We start from the raw sequence: 22,030 nt of genomic DNA on the forward strand, positions 1-22,030 counted from the left end.
CATATCTGCTGGCACACAAGGCGTTACCCTAGCTCAGCTTCAATGTCCATCTTATTTTTAAAATAGCCTCAAATAAAGACCACCTGACAATGGGTGGAGTGAAGGCTACAGTTAACTATGTGATCAAAAAGTTGGCATAATTCATATTACAATCTCAGACGGGCTCACCAATTCAACCCAGCTGGCTTTCTAGTTGAAAATTAATGACAAACAAACAGTATTATAGAAGTTTGAGTTTTATTCATTCTTGATTACAAAAAACCCTTGAGCCTAGTTTTCTGGTTCCTTCTGATTAGAGGACTGATTTTTGCTAAATAATCTCCAGAACAAATGGGGTGCAGATTGGGTCATTTCTGGGTTTTTACTTGAGATGAGGAATTAAGAGATGATGTTGAGTTGCACAAGCTGGATCTTAACTATAACATATGTTGTATTTTAAAGTGTCTTCAAATATCTGCTCTAATAGGTGGAGGGCAGCTCTACCTGGAGATGATCCATATATCAAGCTATTTTTCTTCAAAGAACTTTGGACAAAGAGCCTAATCTGTAACTATTACATTGCTATATCTTTTTTAGGACAAAGTTCAAGAGATTGTATTCTTTAGGATTTGTCAGCCAGCATTAAACATATCATCAATACATTCATTATCAACGCACAGCTATTCAGTTGAGTTATCCATTGCTAAATGATAACTGTAAAAGTATTTATTTATTTATTTATTTATTTATTTTGTCCAATACACAATACATATAGAAGAGAATAGACATGAGGTAATATATATAAAGAAAAATATAAAATAGAGGAGAAGATATATGAAAGGAAGAAAATAGATATGATATATGAGAGAAAGGAAAGACAATTGGAGAGGGGACGAAAGGCACACTAGTGCACTTATGTACGCCCCTTACTGACCTCTTAAGAACCTGGAGAGGTCAATTGTGGATCGTCTAAGGGAGAAATGTTGGGGGTTAGGGGTTGACACTATTAAGTCTGGTAATGAGTTCCATGTTCGACAACTCGAAGTGTGGAAATATGTAATAGTAAAACTATCAAATTTGTTAAACATTGGAATTAATCTCATTGGGAACTGTGGGTGCATTGTGAATGTGTGTAGATGGAGGATCCTTGTCATACCATCTTCCAAAAAGTGTCACAGTTAAAACGGCCTGAGGGATATCGTTCTGACTGATTAGTTGTCCATCTTCCAAAACCTAGGAATGAATGAAAGAATTTCAGTAATATAGTTAGATAAATAAGGTATACATTATTTCCTGAATTAAGGCATTTTTAAAGGAGCAGATTAAGAGGAGACGTAGTTTTTATGATATAGTATAGAGAAGATCCCAGAGTGACAACCCTCATATTTGAATAAGGGTGGGAAAGACTCCCAACTATGAGAGCCACTGCTAATCAGTATAGATCAGGAGTATCAAACTCAAGGTGTGTGGGCCAGATCCAGCCCACGGGATGCTTAGATCTGGCCCATGGGGCAGCCCTTGAAACAGTGAAGGACTGGCCCATGGGGCCTCTGCCAGTAAAAGCAGAGTCCTCGGATATTAATAATATTAATATTAATATTATTAGTAATAATAATAATAACAACACCAACAACAACAACTCATGGGGAGCAGCTGAAAGTGACCACCCTGTGCTCCATTTTTGCTGTCAGAAGGCTGCGGAACGCCATCCCAGCCGAAAAATGGGCATGTCCACCCTGACTATGCCTCTCCCCAGCACCCCAAAGTCAAACACAACCCTCATGCGTCCCTCAATGAAATTGAGTTTTACACTCCCGGTGTAGATATTACTGAAGTGAATCAAGATGGAGAAATAGTCACAGGACCATACTCAGCGGACATGTGGATTATGGCTGCTGGGAGATTTAATGAAGCAACTTCTAATATCTACAAGTTTCCCATTCCGGAATTCAATAAATGTAGAGAAGCCACAGTTAGCCATGGGATTTTAAAGTCTATCTGATGGATCTTATTTTAAGGTCTATCTGATGGATCTTATTTTGGCAACATTTTCAAGAGGCAACTGGACTTACTGTTTTTTTCTTTGAAGATGTTTCACTTCTCATCCAAGAAGCTTCTTCAGCTCTATCTGGATGGTGGGTCAGAGCTGAAGAAAAGTTTTGGACAAGAAGCGAAACATCTTCGAAGAAAAACTAGAAAGTCCAGTTGTCTCTTGAAAAAGTACCTTTGGGACAACCATGACCTGGATGACTGACAATCTCCATCAACATAAATGTGAGAGGTCGAGATTGTCATGTTATGATGCTATTCTACTGTGATAAATAGAGTCAGAAGACAATGCTTTTCTTCTTCTTTTCCCCTTCATCCCACATTTTTTTCTTCCCTCCTTTCTCTCCCCCATTTCCCCCAATACTTTCCTTTTCACTTGTATGTTAGATTTCAACACATTGAATAAAATCGTAATTTTTTTTAAAAAAATGTCACCTTACCCGAAACAATCCAGGGGCCAAACGAATCCCACTGAGTAAAACCTCTGGGAAGACGTAGTTTGTGCCAAATGTGCCACTGAGAGAATAGAAGTCAAAATAGGATTCTGCAGTTGTGGTTGCCTGACCGCAGCTCTCAGGGTTCCTATTTCCGCACTTCAGCAATGTGCAGACCTGGAAGGAGAAGAAAAACACCTGAAGACATACTCACTATGGAGGAGCCAAATTGCTACTATCAGAAAAGAAACTGCAAACCAGTGTTTTAATTTCCTCCATAGCAAGGAACATTTGTGGAACACACTCATGAGAATGTTGGTGGCTGGGGGAAGAAGCCCTACTGATTGTTGATTCCGGAACTAGCAGATAAAAGCACAACTTCAACTTAGCACACAAGGAGTTCCTGGTGTCACGGTAATCAAGGGCTTGCAGCTATATACCATAATTTTCAGAGTATAAGATGCATCTTTCCCCCACTAAAAGAGGCTGGAAATTTGGGTGAATCTTAGACTCCAAATGTAGCTTTTTTGAAGCTTCCCCCCAAGCCCCAACTAGATGCTAATGATCTTCCCAATTCTTCACGGCTTGCAGGCTTGTTTTCATTGCTACTCCCACCCAAAAAGGATTTTTCAGCCACCATGTGTGCCATCGTCCGCTGATGTTTACAAGCACTGGAGCATTGGAAAAAGGCCTGAAAATGGCCTGCAAAACACACCAGCTGGCTGGTTTGGGGGTTTTCGGCACTCCAGCGCAGGCACATGCATGCATGCTCCAGTTTGGTCATTCAGTGCCAAAAAGGTTCGTCATTACTGGCATAGAAGGAAGGGGAGGTAAAGTGAGATGAAGGAATAGTCAAAGCTAATTGAGAAAAATCTGTTCCAAAGAGGAATAACATCACTGTAGCCACCTCTGGAAAGGCCTGTTCCTAGATGGTTGCATATTTATTTCATTACAAAATCCCAAATTTATGGTGGACCTCAGCTTGGGAGAAACAGCCTATCATCTCAAGCACAACTTCTGGTTCCATAGATTTGGTAGGCTCCAGTGAGCCAGCAAATGTAGTGTATAGGTCGGCCAGCATTCTGTGCAATACAAATGCTTAAATCTGCGCTAATAGCATTGGGTGGGTCCTTGCCCTCTATCCAAATATTTATAGTTTATTGACTCCTTATCAATACTTCCAGTGACCATTATCCAAATATATCCTTGCAATGTATTCTTGCTTGATTAACTACCAGTCATCAATGGATATATGGCTCATTAATTAGAATCCAGATAATTAAAGGATGAAACTAAATATTGGTCCTATTCATATAGCAGTCAGTGTCAGCTTCCTACAAGGCATGGTAAAGTTTCCAGAACTCTGTGTATGGAACAGTTCCCTCTGTCATCCAGGAGTAAGAAATAGAGGATTTACTTTTATTCCTCTTAATAGAGACATTCATTCATCAAGTGCATCACACAGTCACAAAGTGATCGAATATTTAAACTAGTTATTTATTCCAAGCAAGATAATGAGAATAAAGTACTGCCGTTTCTCTAGACAACAACCTGCAGATTTAGTATGCATCTAGTCTTTCATCTTTCTGTCTAGCATTTCCACCCATAAATAAAAGAATACCTGTAAGTAATATTGTTTTCGAATCTCTTGAATACCCTCAAATGCCCCTAGCACGTAAAGCTCATCTTCTTGTTGTTGTGTCATCCTGTAGCTTAAATGGCAGCAAAGACTTTTCTGGCACACTGTAAGATTGCCAGCTTTTTTTTCAAGACGACAGAAGGTGAAGTTTTCACGGAAAATAAATCCAGGGAAAGGATCCTCGTGAAACCCTTCAACAGTTGTGGCATACGAACTCCAGCTAACAGTAGGAAGAGGAGTGGGAAAACGAGAAGGATGGGAATAGATTTCTGCAACCAAAAGTTGCCCATTCATCGATTCTGCATTATAATGATAGGCTTTCGATCCAGATGGTGTGTAGATACCACTGCCTAAAAATGACAAGAATAAAAGCCATTTTTCTAATCATGTCTTTGCAAGACATACGGTATACATTATTTCTTCTAACCTGCCCCCCCAAATATATTTTAGAGAAACACCACCACCCCAAAGTTGTCTTTAACTCTGATAAAAGACCAGAAAATATATTCATGTACACAAGAATTCACCCCATCGGCCTTCTATTTCCCTTTTTCTACTCTGATGAGCAAGGATAGAATAGGAAGAATATACCTGTTATATACGGACATATATCCAATTGATCTGCATACTGATTGGCTAATCAGGCGGCGGGATCATGAACAATTGTCAATGGCCGGCAGGCTTAAGGAAAACTGCTTTTAAGGGTTTCCCTGAAGGCTGCTGGTCACTGACAGTTGTTCATATTCGTCCGTATGCAGGGCCGTCGATAGGGCAGTACTACCGGTACTGGCGTCAGGGGCCCAGCCAAATTGAAAAATGGGGGGGGCGGCAATTGAAGAAGACCGTTAACATCTGCGGTGTGCTGGTGAGTTGGAGTGCTAAGGAAGCTAATTGGATTCAGTTGCAAAATTGTTACAATCGGGACCAGGCAAGAGCACAGATCAGCAAAAATGCCTAATTTTCTCTATTCTGCCTGAAGAGCTTCATAGCTGTTAAAGATGAAGTTTGGATCAGAGCTAGTTTGGTATACATTTTGATTATGGTGTTAGATTTTTTTTGAAATTGTTCCCTTCTAAGTGTGAGGAAAACATGTGTTGCTTTGGAGTTGACATGTTTTTTGGAGCCGTCTCGCCATTTTAGATTTGAGAAGCAAACACCATCCTGGATTCGAGAAGCAAGCATTGTGGGAAGTGGGAAGATTGGAATATGCAAAGCAGAAGCTGGGTAGAGCTACTAAGGATTTTTCGAAAAACAAACAACTACATCATATTTTGAGACTTGGGCAGAGAAGATCTGAAGTGGGAGTTTGTTATCTTACATTTTACATTCTAAATTATGTTAAATGCATACACAGTAATATCTCACCGTATGTTTAATATATATGATAACAGAAAAGAAGAAAAAAGAAAAAGAAAAGGTGTTGTTCTTAGAGCCACGGGCATGCTATTTGTTAAGAGACATTATACATTGCACATTTAAAAGCTTAAATATATTAAGTTATGGAACTTAATAGCAAATTGGGCAATATTTGGTGATCCTATTTGTTTTGTTTTTTCCCCCTTTGATTATGCTACCGCAAGATGTTTTCAATGAGTTTACGTGTAGTTTTAAACATTGCGTATAATTTATCTTCTGGTTACCTGTTATTTATTGGTATTATTGTGAAAACAAATATTTTTCTAGTGTGATGCAGGAGTATTTTGTCTTTATCCTTTGTGCCATCTTATTGCTGCTTTTAATATTGTTGATGGCAAAATTAAAAATATTTTGTTAATTTGGTGTATTTGCACGGTTCTGATTATTTATTTATATGTACAGTATATAATATGTTGATGTCACTTGAATATATTTTCTGCGTTATTAACATATTATTAATCTGTCAAACAAGTGTACCTTGTTGTAGTGGCAGGGTTTAATTTTTTTTTGTGAAAGGTAAATTTAATACATAATTGGTATGTCGCAAAATAAAGTATTTTTAAAATGGCGGGGGGGGGCAGACACTTAGGCTGTATGGGGCCCCAAAATTCCTGATGGCGGCCCTGTCCGTACATAACAATATCTTATGCTTAAAAAACCAGTGGAGTTCCAGGCTCCAACAAACATTTGAAGAAAATTTTTATTTATGATCAATAATGCAAAGAAACAAAGCAAAACATGGCTATTACTGCAGGATCAGCCCCTGGACCAGCAGTTTTGTCTTCCAAGCTTTTGGATGCATACTGAAACCCATCCTCAGGGAAATTCTCTCTAGCAAGAATGTGTGCTTTGGGCTGTTCTGTGTGTGATATTTAATGGTGCCTGTTGTAGGTGGATTTTTAGATGCTGATTGGGGTGTTTGATGACTGGCTATTAAGTTGTTGGCTATTTGTTTCTACTGCCAAGTCTTCCCCTCCTAGGCAGTGATGGGCTGCTTGACATACCTCTTACTGGAGTGCCCTCAGAAGCTGTCATGAAAGCGTGCATGCCTGTCAGTTGTCCGCATGCCTATCGGCGCAATGTGCAAAAGCCAAATCTCACGCGACAGCAAAATTTCAGTGCATGTGCAGAAGCAAAAATATTGTCGAAAATCACCGAAATCTCGCTCTCGTGCGTGTCCTTGAGTGAGATTTGGTTTGCTGGAAGGACAAAACTGCTGGTCCCATTGACCAACCCAGATTGGATCCTGCAACATTATCCTGGGTCATATATATTCACCTTCATTCATAGGCTATTACTGTTTACACACCTAATCAGAGATTATTTGTAAAGGCACAATAAAGAAAGAATAAGATTGTACTCTGTATGCTACACTGATTTTAGTTTAATTTAATTTATTAAATTTAATAGGCTGCCCAACTCCTGTCAGACTCTGGGTGGCATACAGCAAAGAAAAACAATGTAAACTATAAACTAGAAAAACAATGTAAAACCTATAATAAAAAATATTCATCATTTCTAGGTCAGAGCTAGATGCTATTGTTCAACGACCCCAGGCCTGCCGACAGAGCCAGGATTTTAAGGGTTTCCGGAAGTCCAGAAGAGTGGGGGTGGTACGGATCTCTGAGGGAAGCTGGTTCCAGAGAGCTGGAGCCACCACAGAGAAGGCCCTCCCAAGCGGTCCCACCAGCCAACATTGTTTGGTTGAGAGGGCCAACCCTGATCAGCTGCTGGGAAGTGTGAGGCAATGCCTTCCCTCTTATATGAAATTCTGTCTACCTGGATGACACCAGCATATCTTAATTTTGGCAAGTGGACATTAAAGGATTTCTCAAAGAAAAGACTTTTTAATCAGCTGGAGGTTCTCAACTGCCTGATGAATAGAACCAAACACCAATCAAAACTTTTATCTCAACCAGTACATTACCTGTCATATTTTCGATGGGAACACGGGTATTAGCTGCCAGAACATTGACACGCATGCCCATGGCCCAAGCCGAATGGAATTCGATAGCAGTTAAATGTGGGAGCAAGTTGTACCACGCTGTTGGGTAAAGGATGGTGTCCACAGAGAGTTGGGTTACAAGGGTTACAGCAGGATCATGGAAGAGCATATCAAAGCAAGTGAAGACGCCAAATTTTCCAAAGGCAGTATCGAAGGTCACAAGTTCAGGCTCTTTAGGGAAATCAAAATGATCCTCCATTTCAAACAGGTTAAACTATTAAAAAGATAACACATTTAGGGAACAGGTGAGGTGTTTTTTTCAATAAATATATGAACAATGTAATTCTAACTTAACGGCATCTTATAAGTCATTTGAATTGAAGGTGAAAGTGTAATGCATTTTAAAATAAGAGGGGTGGAAATTCCAAAACTTCTATTCTGGTTGTGTGGTTTCCCAGAACTTCTGTGCCTAATGATAATGTATACTGCTCAAAAAAATAAAATGTCTAACTCCACATGATGGCTTCAGCCTGACAGTATGTGTGTTAGTCAATTTTGGAATATCTTTATATTATAAAAAACGAGAAGACAGAGCAATACTGTATTACAGTATTCACACATTTAATAAGAAGAGTTAAGATTGTGGATATTACTTATTTTTCTCTTTTCCATTTTTAAGTTTATTTTTATCTTTTATTGTATTTTTACTTTTGTATTATTTTACCTACATTACATTTCTGTAATAAAAGAGGAAACTAAAAAGAGAAAAGAAAGAATTGAGAGAATGAAGGAAAGAAAGGGAAAGAAAGAAAGATAGCAAAAGAGAGAGAAAAATGGAAGGAAGGAAGGAAGGAAGGAAGGAAGATCTGCCAAGTTACAACTACATTTTATCCAGATGTCCAAAATTCTCTTCTACCCTATATATCTGTTATATTAAATCACATTTGCTATAGGAAATTTGTTATCCCTCTGAAATCTCAAAGTTGGAATAGTGGACATATTCATCCTCTGGTGTTCTAAATAAAATTAACGTATAAGCTGATGTGCTTATGTTTATATGGGGTTCATGAAGAAATAAGCAGTTCTTAAAAATAAAGTATGAAATTTGCAACCTTACCTTGTGATATCGTGCCACCAGTTTTCCCTCTGAATCAAAGACAACATTTGTGTTGTATTGATAGCGGCCATCGTGGGGGCACTTTGGGTCTATATAACTACAATTCTTCTTATCACCCATATTGGCAACCACATAGATTGAATTGTCCCTGGCCAAACAGCTCAGTCTTTTTTGGACTGGAGCAGGTCCAAATCTAAATGTGAAGGTCACAGAACTGAAGAATTAGTACAATTAAATTCTACTAATTTATCTCCATGTTGGAGGATGTAATACAGAAAGAGACACCAAAGCAGGCAACAAATCAGTAGCAAGGTTATTTCTTTTAAAATACAAAATAGAAGAAAAGAATTAAGAATATTGGAGAAGGTGAGCTTTACATGCTGTGAAATATTTTTCCTTCCCGCTATACAGTGATACCTCATCTTACGAATGCCTCTTCGTACGAACTTTTCATGATACGAACCCAGTGTTTAAGATTTTTTTGCCTCTTCTTCCGAACTATTTTCACCTTACGAACCCAAGCTGCCGCAGCTGGGATGCCCCGCCTCTGGACTTCCGTCGCCAGCCGAAGTGCTGGGATTCCCCCGAGCCTCCCCTTGCTGGGAATCCTCGCCTCCAGATCCGTTACCAGCCAAAGCGCCCATTCTTGCATTGCTGGGATTTCCATGAGCCTCCCGTCACTGGGATTCCCTTCATTTCTGCTTTCGCTGCATTCAATCCCAGCAAGGGAAAGCTCAGGGAAATCCCAGCAATGCAAGAACAGGTACTTTGGCTGGCAACGGAAGTCCGGAGGTGGGGTTTCCCAGCGAGGGGAGGCTTAGGGAAATCCCAGCAAAGCAAGAACGGGTGCTTCGGCTGGCAACGGAACTCCGGAGGTGGGGATTCCCAGCGGCGCACGGCAAAAGGGGTGTCTTTTGGGATGGGATTGCACACATTATTTGCTTTTACATTGATTCCTATGTGGAAAATTGCTTCTTCTTATGAACTTTTCTACTTGGTCACGGAACAAATTAAGTTCGTAAGACGAGGTATCACTGTATTTCTATTTGAAATTGATCCAGGAAGATGTTTTTTTCACTGAAGAGGAAAAGATACGGCAAGTAATATAGTGCTCTCAGTCAGTGGAACACCAGGTCACTGGGGAAAAGATGAATTGAATCCTTTTGGTAACTCTACTGAGAGATACGTTGAAGTAACAATGATATAATTTAGTAGGTTGTTTATAAATGTACAACATGCAATTTATAAAGTTATTTGTTTGATATTGTGTGAATCCATAACTGTAATTTGTAAATCATAATCTATGCAGCCTTAATCATCAAATTATAGTTTATTTAATAAAATACAGATAAGCAAATAATAGCTTAAATAATGTAACCAATATTTCCAGTTTCTTCCCCACTCCAAATTGCTCCCTTCCCTGACCAGCTATTTTCAGCAATGAGACTTTAAACACACATCAGGGCCAGTAGTGGGTTCTAAAACCCTTTACTACCAGTTCACGCACTCTCACAACGTTCCAAGCGGGTGGGTGGAGCCTTCTACCACTGGTTTTTCTTAAAAGCGGGCCGAACTGGGAGCAACCCACTGCTGATAAGGGCAGAGATTAAACAAAACCAGCTAAGTTACTGTGTTTATTTAATTTATCTATCCCCATCTAAACAATCATGACCTATCTACCTCTACCTACTCACTCTCTCTCTGTTTCCTCCTCCTCCTCCCAGACTTTTTCTTAATAAAAAAGACAAACTCTTGCAAATGTGTTCTATGCATTTCATAAGTTATTTATTTATTTGTTTGTTTGTTTGTTTGTTTATTTATTCATTTATTTAATTGACTTGCATGCTGCCCCTCTCCATGGACTCGGGGCAGCTCACAACACATCAATAAAAAACAATATACAATAACACGTCTAAATCCAATTAATATAGATAATTAATTTAAAACCATTCTAAAAGGGCTAAAATCTTAAAAATGATGGTCTTGGTGGCTTTTATAAGAAATGGGTATGATAAACACTTGGTAATCAAAAATAATGTCATTGTTAAAAAATTCTGACTTTAAAGAGACACACACACACCTCCAGGGGGGATTGCTTTTGCTTTGCTTTTCTCTGTTAAATGGGATTCTGTCCTCCAGACTTCCTTTTTTTGCCAAATTATGTTGGGTTGCCAAATGCTGCCTTTTTCTTGTGCCAAAATGTGTTTTTGATCAAGGCATTAAAATGTAGCAGGGGTGTTAAAAATGACAAATACCTAGTTGCTAAGTGAGGGGCAAAATGCAGACAAAAATGCCTGGTTTCTTAAGGTGTCTGCAAGAGATTAGGATGGGTAAGAAACTAGATGTAGCTGGTTCTGCCAATGCGTTGCTTGTGCTTTTCTTAGGAGCAGCAAGTTTTGAAGGAAAAAATTTCTTTGCGAGTCATACCGAGTTTCATGGAAGCAGTTAACTGTCTTTAGCTACACTTGAAAAGTTAAGCATTTCAAGTGTAGCTAAAACTCTTCAACTGAACACCTTAGCAAGCAGAGTTAACTATGAGAATAACACACTTAAAAATGGGAATGAATTACTGCAATGGATGCATATGCATAGCTTGGCATATCTAATGCTGGCTTAACCCTTGTATGCTGTTCGAAAAAAGTTCCTAGTGATATGTTCGGGTCACATACGACCCGGACAGAAAACACTTCATTTGAAGTGCTTATGTTTGGTCAATTTGAAAACTTTTTTCACTTGGAAAGTAGTCTGAACATTTCTGCACACAATGATATGAAAATTGAAATGAAAAAATTAATCCTTATTGGTTTATTTTGCACATAAATGTGCCGCCCCCCCCGTTTTTGTGATTTTTTTTCAATTTATGGATAGTTTTGCTTGCAAAATGCATTCTATTTTACTAAAGTTGGTGTGGGATTGGTAGCTTGAACATTACTGCACACAATGATATGAAAATTGAACTGAAAAAATTAATCCTTATTGGTTTATTTTGCACATAAATGTGCCTCCCCCCGTTTTTGTGAAATAGTCTTTACTTTATGGATAGTTTTGCTAGCAGAATGCATTCTATTTTGCTAAAGTTGGTGTGGGATTTGTAGCTTGAACATTTCTGAACATAATGATATGAAAATTGAACTGGAAAAATTGATGCATATTGGTTTATTTTGCATATAAATTTATTTCAATTTATATAAAAATTATGCTGTTAATTTCAAACTTACATACTTTTTTTTAGTAAAATGGATTTCTTTCATAAAATTAGTTATCTGGCTACAATGTGGTTTATTTTCAAAAGGATATTCCAAATATTTATAGACAAATATGTATAAACAGTGACAATAATGGCACACAGCAAGGCCGGGGGGGGTGGCCCTTTTGTGGCAAAAATAAACCAATAAGAACCATTTTTTCCAGTTCATTTATATTTTTCTCATGTTCAGAAATGTTCAATTTAGTATATCAAACCTTTTGGGGGAAAATTCCTTAGGGATTTGTAGCCTTAAAAAATATAAATTGACACGAAATTCAGAAAGGATGGGGGGAGGGGCTTTTTGATCAAAATAAAAATATAAGTCTCAATTTTTCCAGTTCAATTTTCATATCATTATGTTCATAAATGTTCAAACTAGTTTTCCAGTTGAAAAAGTTTTCAAAAAGATTAAATTCAAGTACCTAAAAAAAATATTTTTGGTCCTGTCATATACGAACAGAAACAGATTTTAAGTTATGATTTTTTTTTGCCCAGAAAACAATTAGCCACCACCCCAAAAATATTTTTTGATGACCAGCATTGTTAAATTGAGTAAATGAATGCCTAAGATTTTAAAGAATATTTCGGATTTGGAGCATAAAAAAATAAAAAGTGAAAATGATTGCAAGCAGCCGAGGGGGGGGGGAGGCCTTATTTCTGATGTTAAAAAACCAGTAAGAATCATTTTTTTCAGTTCCTTTATATTTTTCTTATATTCAGAAATGTTCAAGCTACCAATCCCACACCAACTCCAGTAAAATAGAATGGATTTTGCAAGCAAAACTATCCATAAATTGAAAAAAAATCACAAAAACGGGGGGGGCGGCACATTTATGTGCAAAATAAACCAATAAGGATTAATTTTTTCATTTCAATTTTCATATCATTGTGTGCAGAAATGTTCAGACTACTTTCCAAGTGAAAAAAGTTTTCAAATTGACCAAACATAAGCACTTCAAATGAAGTGTTTTCTGTCCGGGTCGTATGTGACCCGAACATAACATTAGGAACTTTTTTTGCTCAGCAAAAACTAAGCCCCCCACCCCCCCAAAAAAATTCTCATAGAGAGAACCCCTGAAATGATGAAAAGTCATGAAATTTCAAGTTTCAGATATGCAGGGAAATTTTTTTACAGGGACTCAAACTTGGCTTCGGGTCACATACGACCCGAACAGAACAGCAGGGTTAAATTCAAATTTGCATTCTGTTGCAAATGTTTTGGGGACTTTTGAAGCAGATATCATTTTTCATCCTATTCTTTGAGTGGTTATAAAACAGAAGCAGAGATTTGATGCATTGACTGAGCACTATGGAGAAAATTTGCTATAAATATGTACTCAGGCCCTAATTATTGTATTGCTGACAATTATTTCATCTTAGATTAAATCCATCTCAATCTCTGTATCTGACAGATAATGGCATATTCTCCAATTTTTTGTAATTTGTAATTGTTTTATATATTGTTTTTAAAATAATATTATTATTTTTAATTCTTCATTTTATAGGTTAAATTGTATCCTAGAACCCCTCTCTGAGGGCAACGGCTGATAAAAAAAAGTGTGAGAAACAAACAAACAAGTATCTGTGGTTGTCCCGGCTCTATGGAAACAAGTTCCACCCGATGTCCGTACTGCTCCCACCCTGCCGGCCTTTCGTAAGGCCACGAAGACCTGGCTTTGTCGGCAGGTCTGGGGGCCATAAATTTACATCCTTGATGGCCAACTCTATGAATGGCGTACATGTTTATGATTGTGACTGCCTTTTAAAATAATTTTTTAATGGGGTTTTAGTTTTAGATAAAGTTCGACTTCTTTGCATCATTTTGTATCTATTTATATTGTATTTTTATTATTGTTGTAAGCTGCCCTGAGTCCTTCGGGACTGGGCAGCATAGAAGTCAAATAGATAGATAGGTGATATATAGAAAGAAAGAAAGAAAGAAAGAAAGATAGATAGATAGATAGATAGATAGATAGATAGATAGATAGATAGAAAGCAAGAAAGAAAGAAAGAAAGAAAGAAACATATGGCCATGCTGGTCAGGGTCGATGAACACTATAGCTCAACTTATCTGGAGGATACCGGTATATACAGATGGTAACAGGTGAGGTCTAATGGATTTCTAAATGGCATGCAACAATGGAACTGTCATTTCTTCCTTCAAGACACATTGCCCAATTCAGGGTGAACATTGTAATACTAAAACACAAACCTAAGAGAAGGCTACCATGTTCAAATACCTTTAAACTGAGACTACACAAAAGTAAAGCACAAGATACCTTTCAGGATCAGTACACGGAATCCAGTTGACCTGTGGATCTGGGATGTCCTCAAGGTAAGGATAAATGGTCTCTCTGGTGAAGAAAAATCCATATATGCCATCTTCTGGGGTCACAATGATATGTGCTCCCTGTCAAAAGAAATAAAGGTAAAGCTCCTTCCATTGCAGGACAACCATTTTACCAACAAATGCATATTAGCTAGTAGTACCTGCTTTGCTGCTTTTTGGATGGCATCTTCTAAGATGTCTATGTTTTGGTTCATCAATTTTAAGGCCTCTTCAGAGGAAACAGGCTTCACTGTGGATTTTGGCTGTATGACTGCATGTTCATATACTGCTGCGGTATATTTGTCGAGGGCTAAAATCCCGAGGCTGCCCAGGAGTAGAAAAATAAAAGCATGCTGTAAAGATGAAGAGGAGGCCATTGCCACGTCCTTATAACCTGGGGAGAGAGAAAACAAGATTGAAAAGTGAAGACAGAGTGTTTGGAAAGTTCCTATATCTAATCAGATGACCCTCGATAATGTACTTTCAGCTGTTGAGCTCTGATAGGGTTTCTTGAAATCAATAACTGTTTGGTGCACTTTGAACTTTTTATGCTTCCAACATGTTAAATCAGAGGCTGGAGGCCAATGAAGAGGGTAAAAACTCTTTTATTTAATAATCAGGAACATTTAAAGTGACCAGCTCGCAGGCAGGTAGTGACTTAAAACAAGCGGCCAAAACCGCACCTTATATACTTTATTACCAGCGCTGGGATTGGTGACAATGTTTCAAGACTTCGCCCCGGGACTTCCTATTGGTTGCACCTGGCGATTCCTTATTGTTCATGCCTTGGCTTCCCATTGGTCGCGCTAGCGGGCTTCTCATTGGTCACGCCTGCTCCAATCAGCGATCACCTTTATTCTAACAACTTGCAAATATAACACCCCTCCCCCCAAAGGTCGACATGACTGTCCGTCATTTAGGTAGGTTACGTAATCCTGTAACCTGATTGGTGGCTTGGTTGCTTGCCCAGACCTGAGCAGTTCAGTTTGCTGGGAGTTGTCCTCCTGGTCGGCTGCCTCCTGTGTGGCTCCCTCTGGGTAAAGGTTGCCTTGGACTATGGACATCGATGCTGCCTCACCAACGCCGGCCGCCAGGGTTCCAGGACAGCCCTCGCTGGATGCCTGAAGATGTAGCTAAACCCCAAGCACACTTAATCATTCACTTAACTACGGCAGCAAGACTAACCTATGCGCAGTGGTGGAAGAATGAAGAGCTACCTCCAAATGAAGTAATAATTAGAAAAATAATGTACTGCGCAGAAATGTCGAAACTGACTCTACTAGTTAGAAATGAACCGCTGGCTACGTTCAATAATTGTTGGGACCCTTTCTATAAATGGCTAGGAAGCAAAAGCGAGACCAATAGGCTTTAAGATTGTAATATTAAAAACAAATTTGAACTGCTACAAATCTGGTATAAAGTAATCTATTATCTAATATTATAGCATGAGACTTTATATGTATTTAAATATGTAACTTTACTATTATTTGTTAACTTCTCAACATTATGTTTATTTCAATGCTGGCATTTAACACTCTGGATAAACTATTCGAAACATGGTAATGAGCAAATATAATTTGGTTTAATTTTCGTTTTCAATACAACTCCCCTGCTTATTCGCCACTACTGTTATCTGTTTTGTTTTTGTTTGTTTGTTTTTTCTTTTTCTATTTTTTTCCCTTGTTCACGTATTGTATGTGATATGCTTTGCAATGTACCATACGTTGTATATATGATGTATATGTTTATATTTTAATAATAAAAAAAAATTTAAAAAAATGTTGCGGTGAGTAGAATGCTTGTTCCTGCTGGTTTCTTGTAGTGTAATCTGTGGGGAGAATGTTACTGTTATTTTGGGGTAACTCTCCGGGATGTCGCTTTCTGATTTGGTCAATGTGTCTTCGCCAAATCCTCCCATTGTGGAGGAAGATTGTATAGGATTTGGGACCTGTCCTATGTTCTATGGTCCCCTCCCTCCAGTGGAGGTTGGAGTCAAAGTCTTTGGCATACACTGGGTTGCCCGTTTTAAAAGTCCTTTTGGGCTCCCCCATTGGTTTGTCTTTCTCTTTGGTGTACTCCGGGTGGAGTCTGTCCAGCTGGGAACAGAGTTTTCTTCCCATAAGAAGCTCTGCTGGACTTTTCTTAGTGCTGGCCAAAGGGGTAATGTGTTGGGCCGTCAGGAACTTGTCCAGTTGCTGTTGCCAGTCTCCGGGGGTCGATCGGTGAAGGGCTTCTTTAGTGAACCTCACCATGTGTTCAACCCGGCCGTTAGTAGCCGCAAAATGGGGTGATGTTAATGCGTGGCGGATCCCCCGTTTGGCTAGGAAGACTTCCATTTGTCTGGAAGTCAGTTGTGGGCCATTGTCGGAGATCAGGACGTCTGGCAGTCCATGTGTTGCGAAGATTTTCCAGAGTGCCTTTATTGTAGCTGCCATTGTAGTTGAGGTCATTAAAACAACCTCCAGCCATTTTGAGTACGCGTTCACTATGATTAGGAAGGATTGGCCCACTAGTGGTCCTGCAAAGTCTATATGGATGTGAGACCACGGCCCCTTTGGCGTTTCCCACTCTGTAGGCTTGGTCTTGGATGGGTCTGGGCGAGTTTGTTGGCACGGATTACAAGTGGCTACCCATGTTTCTATTTCCTGATCCAACCCCGGCCACCATAGATGGCTCCTAGCCAGGCTTTTCATTCTTACCATGCCTGGATGACCTTGATGTAGCAATTTTAATGCTTTCTTTTGTAGTTGTTTCGGGACTATTACCCGGTCACCCCACAGTATGCAATCCCTTAACACACTCAATTCCATTTGTCTATTTTTGAATGCCTGACAAGTTTCTTTTGGTATTTCTTCTGGCCACCCCTTTAGAACCCATTGTTTGACTCAGGACAACACAGGGTCTACATTTGTCTCTCTGGCTATTTCGTCTGTGGTTATTATCGGGTTTTCCTGCATTTCAATCAGTAATACATCCAAGGCTGGGGCTGGGTCCTTTACCAAGTCTGCCTGGGGGCATCTGCTCAGGGCATCCGCATGGCCAATTTCCTTCCCTCCCCTGTGCTTGAGGACATAATTGTAAGCCGCTAAGAAAATTGTCCAATGGGTCATCCTCAGGGAGAGGAATGTGGGGGTCTGTCTATCTCCCGCTAGAATTCCCAATAGGGGTTTATGGTAAATGAGTGGCCGAACAAATACCCATGGAATTTTTTAACACCTGCAACCAATGCTAGCGCCTCTTTGTCCAATTGGGAGTAGTTTCTTTCTGCTGGAGCCAGGGTTTTTGAATAAAATGCAATGGGAGCATTGGTGCCACCTGGAAATGTATGACTAAGGACGGCTCCTATCCCGAAGGGGGACGCGTTGCATGTTAAGGTTACAGGCATAGTAATATTATACTGTACAAGAACACTGTCAGATGATAATAGTTTTTTAATGGTTTGAAAGGCATTGTGTTCGGTGGGTCCCCATGTCCAGACTGTGCCTTGTTTAAGCAGACGATGGAGAGGCTCCGCTACTGTGGCTTTCTGTTTGAGAAATATGGAATAGAAGTTTAGTAAGCCCAGGAATGATTGCAGTTCAGCCTTGTTTGTCGGGACAGGGGCATTTTTTATTGCTAGGACTTTCTCTTCTGTTGGATGGATGCCTTTTTTGTCTACAGAGTACCCTAGAAATTCAACACTGGGGACTGCCCACGAGCATTTATCTGGTTTTATGCAGAGACCCGTTTCCTGGAATTTTGTTAACACTTGTCGGATTCTTTCCCATAATTGGGAGGCTGACATTGCAGAAATAAGCACGTTGTCAAAATATGGCACCACTCCGGGGATTTTGTTTAATAGGCGCTCCATCAGGCTTTGAAAGATGCCGGGGGCGATTGCAACTCCGAATTGTAGTCGAGTGCATTTAAATGCCCCTCGATGGGTGACTATTGTTTGAATTTCCGCTGTTTCCTCTGAGATAGGTAATTGTTGGTAAGCCTGGGCTAAATCGATCTTGGCAAAAATGGAGCCATTTCCTAATGTGTGCAATAAATGTTGCACTACCGGTATTTGTGTTGCAAAGCTCTGTTAATCGTTGCTTTGTAGTCAGCACACATACGGACTGAGCCATCTGGTTTTAAAGGAAGGATGATTGGGGTCTCCCATTTAGCATGATCTATTGGTACTAGGATTCCTTGGGCAATTAATTTGTCTAATTGTTGGTCGACTTTTGGAAGCAGTGGTAAGGGTACCCTCCAGGGTTTGAGACAAATTGGGGCTACCGTGGGGTCAAGATTAAATGAGATTGGGGTGCCCTTGTATGTGCCCAGACCTGGTTCAAATACATCAGCAAATTCCCTCATTATATCCATCGGGGGTACATTTGGGTTAGTAATAGAGTGAATTCACGTGATGCCCATGCCAAGTGGCTGGAACCAATCTAGCCCCAACAAAGTGTGTCTAGGGCCATCTACAACAATTAGCGGCAACATTCCCTTAAACCCTTTACAACATACAGGTACATTGATAGACCCCAATACAGGAATAGCATTTCCCTGAAAGTCTGAAAGTCCGGAAGTCCAAGGATTTAATTGTTCCCTTTGAACATGTGGCAAGTATAGGTGAACTATATGCCATGGCATTATAGAGTGACGGGATCCCGTGTCAATCTCCATTTTGCAGAGTTGATTGTTAATCAAAAGTGAGGTAAAAAGTTTCCCCTGCGTTGGTGACGAGTTATAGTTAATGGGGAATGGGGAATTACCTTTGCGGAATCCTGGGCGGAAACCGGTAGTTTGTTTGAAGTTCCCGCGGTTATAGGGAGCGTTGAAATTTCCGGATGCCGCTGGTTGGAGCTGCCAGGGTTGGGCAAAATCCCCTGGTGAAGGTGCTCGGCAAACCTCAGCGATGTGACCTTTTCTATGGCAACAACGGCAGAGGGCATCCTTGAATGGGCATCTGGATCGGACGTGTGAGCCGTTGCAACCGAAGCATGGAGGAAAGGGTCGCCGTGGGCTGTTGTATTGCGGTGGGCGGCGAATCTGAAGACAGTAGTTCTCTTCTGTTGCTGGGTCAGGAAGCTGTGCAGTGGTGTCTTCGGTGGTTGTAGGGTTGTTTTCGGCTACCATGTTGACTGTTGGTTCTGATCGTTTGAGTTCGGCGGCAGATGCATCGGAGACTTCCGCAGCTTTAACAGCTTTTATGATGTCTTGCAAGGAGGCGTCCTCGTCGATGAGGTATTTCTTTTGTAGATTTAAATTGCTCATACTGAAGATTAGACAGTCGATTAGTTGTTCCTCTGGGTCTTTGTATTTGCATTTTACCAGTAAGGCTCGTAGTCGGGTGACAAAGTCATTGATCGACTCGCCTTCAGCCTGCTTCAACTGGGAGAACTTGTTTTGGCTGATGCAAGCAGGAGTCGTTGGCTGGAAATGGTTTGCGAGCTTTTCTTGTAGAGCCGTCCAGGAGATGCTCTTGATGGATTCTTCATCTGCGAGCGTGGTGGCTAGGTTGTAGATCACTGGACCGCAATAATGGAGGAATATAACTCATTTTCTATTCTCCGATGCGTCGTCTACATTGCTTGCTTGGAGGAAGATGCGAAATTTGGACATGTGCGCTGTCCAAGTATCCTCGTCGGGGTTGAAGAAAGGCAAAGCGTGCGGCATTGCTAAAGCCATCTCTGCAATGTGAAGGCTAGAAGCCCTCGTCGCCACTGTTAAATCAGAGGCTGCAGGCCGATGAAGAGGGTAACAGCTCTTTTATTTAATAATCAGGAACATTTAAAGTGACTAGCTCGCAGGCAGGTAGTGACTTAAAACAAGCGGCCAAAACCGCACCTTATATACTTTATTACCAGCACTGAGATTGGTGACAATGTTTCAAGACTTCGCGCCGGGGTTTCCTATTGGTTGCACCCGGCGATTCCTTATTGGTCGTGCCTTGGCTTCCCATTGGTTGCACTAGCGGGCTTCTCATTGGTCACGCCTGCTCCAATCAGCGATCACCTTTATTCTAACAACTTGCAAACTTAACACAACAGTATTTCTGTGTTTTGATTCCAATGACTCAAAGGAAGAAACAAACATTTGAATCCGTATGGTTGGAGTCAATCTGAGCAAACAGACATAGTGTTGTGCTCTTACTCTGCTTCCTCTTTAAGAAAAAAAGGAATATTGTACAATCTTTTCTATAAATATTCCAATATTAAATATATAGACAAGTGCTGGAGAACTTTTTTTTTTGTTCACATGCCAAAAGGGTGTGTGTGCATATGCTAGCACTTGGGCATGTGCCCAAACCCATTCCTTCTCCCCCCCACATTCATGCACATCCCACCTACTCTGCCCCCTACGTATGCGCACAGGCTTCGCTGAAGCCTGGATCAGTTAAAAAAGACAAACTGGAAAAAAGGGATTTCCGGTTTGTCTGTTGTGTTCTTTTTCACACTCCGGAGTTCCAGGAAGCTTCCCTGAAGCCTCTGGAGGGTGAAAAACAGCACAGCAGGCAAACCGGAAGTCTGTTTTTCAAAACTTCCAGTTTGCCTGTTGGGTTATTTTTCACACTCTGGGGCTTCAAGGAAGCTTCCCTGAAGACTCTGGAGGATGAAACAGCTTTCCCTAAGGTTGAAAATCAGTTGGCTAGCCCATTCATGTGCATGGAACTGACATAGCGTCATACCTCGCATGCCCTCCAATATGACTCCACATGCCACCTATGGCTCACGTGCCATAGGTTTGTTATCACTGATATAGGTTGAAATCTAGGCTCTCTAGATCAGTGTTTCCCAAACTTGGCAACTTGAAGATATTTGGACTTCAACTCCCAGAATTCTAGGAGTTGAAGTCCAGATATCTTCAAGTTGCCAAGGTTGGGAAACACTGATCTAGATTACAATGCAGTCCTCAACTGGGTTACTTAATGACCAAGGTTACAAATGATCCTTCTCAAAAGCTATTTATGGCCCAATATGATAGCCACAACTATTCCCATTAAAGTCAAGTATAGTCTCCCCAAATTAATTCTATTGCCTCAGTTTGCCTCTCTCTTATCTAGGCAAGCGGGAATATTTCTAAAGAAAAATTTACAATGGAATAAGTTGTCTCAATTAGAAATAAAACAAAGAGCAAAACAAAAAGCCGATAACATTCAAACTTGTTCCACTCACCAGCTTTCTTTTGCAACTTCTGCTTCTTTTGCAATTTCTGCTTCTATTTCCTCATTCCAAAAGACCAGAGGCTGTCCAGAGAGGTGCCTGGATGAATGCCTGGAAGGTAAATATTGGTTTTTATTGGGTCGTCCATTGCTTTCCTAATACTATTAGACACCTAACACAAGCTGTTGTATACTGATTAGACCTCTCAGACTTTTGTCTGTTTCTTTTCAGGGAGAAACAAAGTTGCTTATAATTTCAATCTGGCATAGAAAGAGAGCAGTTGGGCAACTATATACATACAGTACATATGTATTGTAGATGAATATAAGGAAGTGCCAACTGCTAAGTTAGAATGGAAAAACAACAAAATACAAATTATTGTATTTTAAAATTGCCCCTCTGGAAACAGATTTCTTAATAACTAGACATTGGGAGATGTTTTAATTCATTTATTGTTCTTCCTGCTTCTAGTACAAGCCTCCGAAGAAAAGGAAATTGGCTCAAAACAGACACACACACTCAGTAGAAGTCCAGTAAATGTTTTTTATCTCAACAAAAGAGAAGTAAAACTCCCTTTTAGAATTCAAAGGGATTTCTTGTATAAAAAAGGCAGTAATGGATTACAGTCCAATAACAAGGCAAGCAATAAATTAGCAATAAACCAGTACTGTGCAGTTTGGCACAAATACTGTTTGTTCCAGACGTGGCAAAAACTTACAAGGATTTCTTTTCTCAAACT

The 22,030-nt window shown here is 40.0% G+C and overlaps 1 protein-coding gene across 2 annotated transcripts; it reads right to left on the reverse strand.

Moving 5' to 3' along the window:
* Positions 1 to 220: 220 nt before the first annotated feature.
* Positions 221 to 21,365, reverse strand: LOC139157125 (pantetheinase-like). 2 transcript variants are annotated; one of them, XM_070733540.1, is made up of 8 exons: positions 21,304 to 21,365; positions 14,317 to 14,549; positions 14,106 to 14,236; positions 8,580 to 8,772; positions 7,445 to 7,736; positions 4,084 to 4,451; positions 2,469 to 2,639; positions 221 to 1,212 (listed from the first exon to the last, which is right to left on the reverse strand). In XM_070733540.1, the coding sequence occupies exons 2-8, from the start codon at positions 14,530 to 14,532 to the stop codon at positions 1,060 to 1,062; spliced, it is 1,524 nt and encodes a 507-aa protein (XP_070589641.1). In that variant the 5' UTR covers positions 14,533 to 14,549; positions 21,304 to 21,365; the 3' UTR covers positions 221 to 1,059. The 2 variants fall into 2 exon arrangements, with proteins under 2 accessions (XP_070589641.1, XP_070589640.1); XM_070733539.1 differs by lacking the exon at positions 21,304 to 21,365 and having other exon boundaries at positions 14,317 to 14,627.
* Positions 21,366 to 22,030: the final 665 nt, after the last annotated feature.

This window comes from Erythrolamprus reginae, chromosome 1 (assembly GCF_031021105.1).
Source record: "Erythrolamprus reginae isolate rEryReg1 chromosome 1, rEryReg1.hap1, whole genome shotgun sequence".
Taxonomy (NCBI): Eukaryota; Metazoa; Chordata; class Lepidosauria; order Squamata; family Dipsadidae; genus Erythrolamprus; species Erythrolamprus reginae.